The sequence below is a fragment of the Sciurus carolinensis genome, chromosome 9, assembly GCF_902686445.1.
Source record: "Sciurus carolinensis chromosome 9, mSciCar1.2, whole genome shotgun sequence".
Lineage (NCBI taxonomy): Eukaryota > Metazoa > Chordata > Mammalia > Rodentia > Sciuridae > Sciurus > Sciurus carolinensis.
In genome coordinates this window covers 67,553,136-67,561,574 of record NC_062221.1, presented here as the reverse complement: position 1 = coordinate 67,561,574, position 8,439 = coordinate 67,553,136, and the positions used below count along the sequence as shown (strand labels likewise).

The following is an 8,439-nucleotide window of genomic DNA, read 5'->3' as shown; positions in this document are numbered from 1 at the left end:
CTAAATTGCAAATTTCTTACACAGCAACTTCAAGCACTGTAGTCCATATCTGTATGACAGGGGCACCTCAATAAAGTTTTTCATCATAATCCTTCCCTCCCCAATTCCCCCACTCCCTCTTTTTTTGGGGGGAGGGGGGAAACCAGAGATTGAACTCAGGGGCACTCAACTACTGAGTCATATCCCCAGCCCTATTTTGTATTTTATTTAGAGACAAAGTCTCACTGAGTTGCCTAGTGCCAAGTCGTTGCTGAGGTTGGCTTTTCTTGATCTTCCTGTCTTAGCCTCCTGAGCCACTGGGATTAGAGGTGTGATCCACTTGGCCTGGCTCTCTCTCTTTAGAGAGAGACATGCAGGAGCTCATGGCTGTTAGATATTAAGTAGTATGAAATAGGAGTTAGGCTAACTTTCATGTTCAAAAACAAGTGTGGGGGGGTGGGGAGATAGCTCAGCTGGTACAGTGCTTGCCTTGCAAGTACAGGCCCTGGGTTCAATCCCCAGCACCATAAAAAACAAACAAACAAAAAAAAACAAACAAGTGTGGGTAGCCTGTAAACACAGCCAGGCTTTAATATGTAACACTTTCTATGAGGATATGCTTTTGCCTTCTGCTTATAAATTAAGTTGGTGTAAGTTTTTTAAATTGCCTATTATTTGTTCAAACAACTCCAATATTAGGAATTTACCCATTGGAAATAATAAGAGATATAAGCAAAGAGTTATATAAAAGGATTCTCAGAGTGTTATTTTATGATAATGCAAAATCAGAAGTAGACTAAATGCTCAAAGTAGTATGATATATAAAATAATATAGAAGCAAATTTCATATGCCTCAATATCTGCCATTAAGTTACACCCTCAGTCCCAAACTTTTTAATTTTAAATAAAAAAAAATTTAAAAGGGGTCCCACTATGCTCATAGTGGCCTCAAACTCCTGGGCTGAAGTGATCATCCCCCTGCCTCTGCCACCCAAGTAGTTAGGACAACAGATGAGTGCCACTGCACCTGGCACCAATAATTTTTATTTTAATAGCACATACGGCTAGTGAATATCACATTGGAAAACACAGTCCTAGAACAATTCATAGTGTGTATATGTATATATCTCATATATATATCATGACTGATACAAAGTAGACATCAATGAGGATCCAAGAAGAACATATTTTCAGTTAAGACCTGGCACTCCAGTGCATATTTCCAAGACTTACAAAACCATAATTTTGTGGGTTACAGACTGCATCCTTGAAAAATTAAATGGCATTTTAGCAATCTTCATCTTCTTACCTAAGAAACAAGTATTTATTTCATAAAGTCTCAATCCTTATGACTTCGATAACACTGCATTACTTTGGCATACCCACTACACCTTAATTTGTTTTCTTTAGTGTGTATGTAATCTTACTTAGCCCTCCCTCACCAACCCCATCCTACGCTCAACCCTACACTTATGCCCTATGTTGAGTGCTTGGTTTCTTGTTTTCTATCTTCAACTCGAAAGAGATTTCTTACAGCTTCAACTATGACTCCTACTTGCCTTCTGTGAAATAGCATCACCTCACTATATAACATTAAGCACATCATTTGAGAATGCCTCTCATGTATAAAATAACTTATATAGTTTTCAGGCTTTATGATTCTATGACTCAAGAACACACCTGGTTATGGAATCTTGTTTCTATTTAGACTTTTTAAATGCTGGCAACCAGCTTTTCTACTCTTTTCACTCTTCCTCTAAGAATCTTAAAAACTCTACAATTCTTGAATTTATTGATGTAGCCCTTACTGTATTCCAAAACTTCAGATTTATATTTCTATTTGCTGCACATGATTAACTAGAGGTGCTATCAAGCCTTTAAAGGTATCACACAAACCAAAGAAATTCTGATTCAAACTTCTTGACAATGTGATTTAGTGTTCAAAAACACATATATCTGAATTAGAATCCTCATTCTGTCACTTATTAGCTGTGAGACCTTGATTAATCTCCTGAGTCTCAATTTTCTCAGGTGTAGAGTTAAAAAGAGTATTTGCAACTCATGCAGTTGCTATATGTTCATGAGAAATACCTACATCTTAAAAAAGTATCTGAAATATGTTAAGAGCTTGTTATAGTTTGGATCAGAAATGTCCCCTTCATGGAAGGCTTGGTCCCCAAGACCAGGTGTTACTGGGAGATGGTAGAACCTTTAGGAGGTGGGAATTGGTTGAAAGAAGTTAAGTTATTGAAGGTGTGCCCTTGAAGAGGAATTGGGACCTCAGTTCCTTCCTATTTCTCTGCTTTTCAGTCACCATGAGATAAACAGTCCTCCTCTGCCACGTGCTCCTGTCACTGTGCACTATGCCACAGGCCCAAAACAACAGATCCAAGTGACCATGGACAGAAACCTCTGAAACTAAGCCAAAGTAAACTTTTCCTCTTTGTGTGTTTGTTTGCTTGTTTGTTTATGTGTGGTGCTAGGGACTGAACCTAAGCCTCATACATGCAAGGCAAATACTCTACCACTGAGCTACATGTCCAGCCCAACCTTTTCACCTTTTAAGAAGTTTATCTCAGGTATTTTGTCACAGTAACAGTAGCTGACTAACACAAAGCTCAGCATTAGCTTCAATTAGCAACAGTATTACCAGGTTTAACAGTTCAGATAAGTAAACTCAATCAGTATTTGTACATTTTTATTGTCCACAATGAACTATTTTTATTCCCTCGTATATTTCGATTATTTCTGTAGTCAATGGATTTACTACATTATTAAATACCCATGAAGCCTCTTCTTATTTTTGTCTGCCCATATTACCTAGCATATCTAATACATAAGTTTTTCTATTAGATAATTCAAATAATCTTTACACCTATCTATTTCTCTATAAAATTCCTTAAGTTCTTGGTCCTCTTTGTATACCTAAAGCTGTCGAAGTCCTTTAGTCACCAAACATACACAAACAAATGAATGAATGGTGACCTGTCTCTAAATCTATCATCAGTCTAGCTTCCTCATATGTGAGAGGGTGCTCTTTTATTTTCTGATTCAATAATTTCTTCTGAATAAAATGGCCTCACCACAACATCAGGTGGTCTTACTATGTTAGTTTATTTTGTATCAAAACATTCTACTGAAACTAAGCAGAAAAGTTAATTTATTAGCTCACATAATTTGAAAATCCAAGAATAGTACTACCTTTAGGCATGGCTATTGATTCCATGATTCAAACAATGTCTCTTGGAACTTGGTGTTTCTTTCCATCTTTTGGCTTTGCTTTCCATTTACTGGCAAGCTCCAAGCTCATATTCTATTCTCTCAGCAACTCCAGGGCTCAAAGCATGCCTCTTTCACAATAGTTCAGGAAAAAATTTCAGATTTAACTCTCATGTGTGCTGATAGGAAAATGTGCTCATCTCTGAACAATCACTGTAGCTAGAGCAATGAACTATACTGATTGGCCAACAGTTAGGACTGAGTCATATGAATACTGTGTGCCAGGGTGACATTCATGTACTGAGAGGGTGGTTCCTTAGGAAAACTGAGTTATTACTGTCAGATGAAAGGGGAATCAATAGTGGACCAGCAAAACTAACTGGCGACTCCTATACCCTAAAACTTTTTGCATTCTGTCCACCTTGCTCTGGATGGCTTTCCTTCTCATTTCAGCCTACCCAAATCCAAGTTATATCTCTTCTGCTCCAAGAAGTCTTAGGCAATTTCTTCTAAGATTTTCCTTGTCCACTGGATCAAGTCACCTATTCCCAAACACAGTTCCCTTTTCCTAAAGATCAATTTTTTAAAAACAAATAGGAGGGAAACTTTAAGAAAATGTTCCTAATAAATTATATTCAGGTCCAATTATAAACAGTATAGTTTATATGTTTCCTAGGATATAAACTCTTCTGAAGATAGAAGCTCTACCATGAATATTCTATATACTATGAAAGAATAGTCCATGAAGCAATTTTGATATAATTTTACTTAGCTTTAAATTTTCTGCAGTGTCTAATTGAAATATTTTAAATAAATCTGAATTCATCAAGTACCTGCAAAAGAGCAATACTATGGGTTTTGGAGTTACCTCAATCTAATACTAATATCCTCTCCCATGCCCTTTAGCTACAGGTCTTTGAACAAACTATTTAACATCTCTAAACTTTGTTTTCATTATCTGTAAAAACAGGAAAAGTAATACCTATTTGCATATGGGAAGGTTCCTTGACATAATGAAGAAAACATATGACTTTGAGTTAACTTCTCACATGTAAAGTGGAGATAATAATACTTAATTCATCAGCTGTTGTTAGCATTTAATGAGGCAATGTATTTTAAAACAACTAACAGTGAAGAGTAAATAGTGAACAACCAAAAAATGATGTTATCAGCTTTAAATTATGTTTAAAATAATTTAGAGACTTTTTTGTTCTAATTACCAAAGTCTGCCAAAGATTTCTTATACTTAGTGACATTTCTACATGTTAGAAGTCTGTAATGTACCTTGTAATCTTCTTTTCAACACTTTTGACCAGAAAAAGTATTAATCAAAAATACTGGTTGAGGGCTGGGGAGATAGTTCAGTTGGTAAAGTGCTTGCCTTGTAAGCACAAGGCCACGGGTTCAATTCCCAGCACCACAAAAAAAAAAAAAAAAAAAAAAATACTGGTTGATATAGAAACTATGGTATAAAAGTGTGGATAATAACATGCATAAAAATTCAGAGCACAAGGCAGCATTACAGTATACACCTGTAATCCCAGCTACTTAGAGACTAATGCAGGAGGATTGCCAACTTCCAGGTCAGCAAGACCTCTGTCTCAAAATAAACTAAAAAAGGGCCTTGGATATGTAACGGTAGAGTGCTTGCGTAGCCTGTGCAAGGCCCTGGGTTCAATCCCCAGGACGCTTAAAAAAAAAAAAAAAAAAAAGAAAGAAAGAAAAGAAAAGAAAAAAAAAAAACAGAAGGTAAAACTTCCTTGGGATTACATATTAATCTTCATAAACACCCTTCAGTTTCTTTGTTAATAAAATATTTTTTAAAAGCTCAACATGTTGCTCCTAGAACTATTTAAAAGCAGGTAAGATAATGAACTAGATGTACTCCTGTAATCAACTTGATCTTTAGATTCAGCTTTAATGTAATACTAAAATGACTCACAACAACATGAAATCACTATGCCACATAGGTCCAGAATCAGAAAATTTGTGGTCTGGATGACAATTTTAGATGCTGTCTGGCAGAACACATACAAAAGGCAAGTGACTGCTCACATGTACCCTGGCAAGAAAGTTTCATTTTAATATCATTCACTAAAAAAATACAAATTCAGTGCAACTGTTCCAAAAAGTGAGCAAATACGCAGGCATTTAATTTCTTCCATTTTACACTACAGGGAAAAGTTTCTTTGAAGGAATTAATTTCATGAAGTAGTTTAACAGTTGTTTGTTTTTCCAACATGAGTGAATTATATGTAACACTTAACAGTCTTTAATGAGTGCACAAACATAGGAAAGGTGTTAACTGTAAGATTACAAAATAAATAAAACGGAATGAATAAGAGATGAAATGCTGCACATTCTCTGGTTGCAAAAACAATATATAAAAATAAGATATTTTACTACATCATGTGTAAGAGATTTTTTTCCCTTTGTGTAAAACATGAATAGACTCAACTTTTAATCTACTCCTTGAGGAAGCTATATTTTAAACACAAGAGAAACATATTACAGTGTGTTGAATACTTCAGTCACCAGATATTGTTCCCTACAACTAAGAAAACCAAATAATAACTAATTCCCTGTTCTCTTTTTTGTGTTCAAAAATACGCATAAGGCAAAGTAATACTTTAAAAGGTAAAAGCAAATATAGGAAATCTATCTTTTCTAAGTAGTTTTCTTCTCTTCAATCCCCCCCCCCTTTTTTTTTCTGGAAGACATGAACAGTGGGGTAGGAAAGTAATAGGAATCTGAAGGTGGGCTCTAAGTTATTTTTACAAATACTTCTGGCGAGTCAACCAGATGGAGGCAGAAAAAGAAGATAGGGCGTTTGTGTTCACATTAAACACGCGCACATACACACATCCCAAACAACACGTTCAAAAAAACGCCAGACTGACATCGTTCCGTCACTGACAATACAGCTACCAGAGACGACACCCCTGCTACTATAATCTAAGAGGGTGCTGCACTCCCAATTCTCAGCGAAGTCAATTTGGCACCCCAAATACGAAAGGGTCTGCAGACAACGGGGCGGGCAAAGTTCTATGTCAGCAGTGGCAGCTAGGAGACACTAAAGTCATCCATCAATACCCTCTGGTCCCCTTGCCAGAGAGATGCTGCCGCGCGCCGCCTCGCGCCCAGGCTCGGGTCCGGCCCGCAGGCCCGGAGGGCTGGGTGGACTGGGGCAGTCGTCTTTTCCCCGTTACCCGGGTACCCACCGCAAGCCTGTGGGACCAGCTGCTTTAACTACCCCGACCCCCGCCTGGGAGGGAGGACTGCCCCGGCGTCCGGGTCTCAAGCAGGCAGAGATGCCGCAGCCCCGCTCACCCGCCCGGGTGGTGTCCGTCAGGTCGTGGTTGGCCGCTCCCCGGGGAAACTCCCTCAGTTTCCGGCCGCTCAGGCTCAGCACCCCGGTTACCGCCGCTTCCTCCAGGGCTCGATCGAGGGAGCGGCTCCACGAGCCTGGGCCAGGACCGGGACCTGCCCCAAGGCTCGGGCCGCAGTTAACACCGGAAAGGTTACCTCCCGATGCTACTGAGCCAGAGTACTCGGCAGCCGCTGCCACAGCGACTAATCCCGCGGCCGCCATTTCCCAGCCGACAACTTTCCGGCCCGCCGACTCTGCGCATGCGCGGGCAGAACTGCTGGGTGGGCGGGGACAGGGGCTCCCAGACCCGGGACAATTCCCTTGATAGGCAGCGCTTTGATGCCCCTTCGCTGGGCTGGGCGCTTGCCTCCGCCCATATGGAGGTTTTCAAGGGAAATCAAAACGGAACTCACAAACCTGCAGGATCCCCCTACATGGCTCACAGTAGCATTTCTAATATGTTTCTCAAAAATATTTCAAAGTTCCTCACCAAAACTTCTTTGCCTTCCTCCCTCATTAGTAGAAGATTAGGATTAAAGATTCTTTCTTAGCACTGTTGCTACCAGAAACTGGAGCAGTGTGAGTGAACTCTGGGATACGAACTAAAACGTTTCTCAACTTCTCATGGTACTACCAATGATCGAATTAGAGATTTGTGAATTTACTGTTAGTGTTTGAGGGGGGAAAATTCTGTACTCTAAATTCCATCATCACTCTTGTTGAAAGGATTATATAAATACTCTAAATCCTCCCTTTTATAAAATAACTCTCTCTTCTTAAGACATACATCTTTAGTAACTGTTCTTTAGGCAAGATTTTATGGTTAAATAGAGCAAGATGAAAAGTATTAAAGTCTAAAATTTAGTTCTGTCTGAAACCATAATTGAGAAAAGAGAAATGCTCTGACTATAATCTAAACGTGGGAATTAAAGGTAGAACCAAATGCTTAATGAAAAAGTGGAACATATCACTTCGTTTTAGACCAATTAAACCTCACTAATATTGCAAGCAGGCTCTAGCATTCTTTTCAGTGTATTCACTTAAGCCATTCCTGCTATATGATGTAAATTTCATGTACAATCAATATTTACTGTGGGAAATACAAGAGCCTGTCAGATACAGACTTTTTCCTGAAGGATTATAATCTAATTTTTAAAACTCATTCTAATTAGTTGTACATGACAGTAGAATGCATTTTAACACATCGTACATAAATGGAGTATAACTTCTCATTTTTCTGGTTGTACAAGATATAGGATTACATCTGTTGTGTAGTGATATATGCACATAGGGCAGTGATGTCCAATTCATTCTACTGTCCTTCCTACCCTGCCCTCCCTTCACTCCCCTCTACCATATCCAAAGAACATCTATTCTTCCCTAGTGCCCACTCACCTCATTGTAAGTTAGCATCCACATATCAGAGAAAACATTCACACTTTGGTTTGAGGGGATTGGCTTATTTCACTTCACACGATATCCTAGGCTCCATCCATTTGCCTGCAAATGCCATAATTTCATTCTTCTTTAAGGCTGACTAATATTCCATTGTGTATATATACCACATTTTCTTTGTCCATTGATCTGTTGAAGGGCATCTAGGTTGGTTCTATAGTTTAGCTATTGTGAATTGAACTGCTGGCTGTGTCACTGTAGTTTGCTGATTTTAAGTCTTTTGGGTATAGGCTGAGGAGTGGGATAGCTGGGTCCAAATTTTCTGAGGAATCTCCATGCTGCTTTCCATGATGGTTGCACCAATTTGCAGTTCCATCAGCAATGTATGAGTGTACCTTTTTCTCCACATCCTTGCCAACATTTATTGTTGCTTGTATTCTTGATGATTGCCATTCTGACTGGAGTGAGATGAAATC

General features: G+C 38.8%; 1 protein-coding gene across 10 annotated transcripts in view; it reads right to left on the bottom strand.

Annotated features, from left to right (window-relative positions):
- Window positions 1-6,804, bottom strand: part of Lrch3 (leucine rich repeats and calponin homology domain containing 3) — a 115,944-nt gene extending 109,140 nt beyond the window's left edge. For all 10 annotated transcript variants that reach the window (XM_047565011.1, XM_047565018.1, XM_047565008.1 and 7 more), the window contains exon 1: window positions 6,529-6,804. In XM_047565011.1, coding sequence (XP_047420967.1) covers window positions 6,529-6,790 — 262 coding nt within the window. In that variant the 5' untranslated portion in view covers window positions 6,791-6,804. The remainder of the gene's footprint in view (window positions 1-6,528) is intronic.
- Window positions 6,805-8,439: the final 1,635 nt, after the last annotated feature.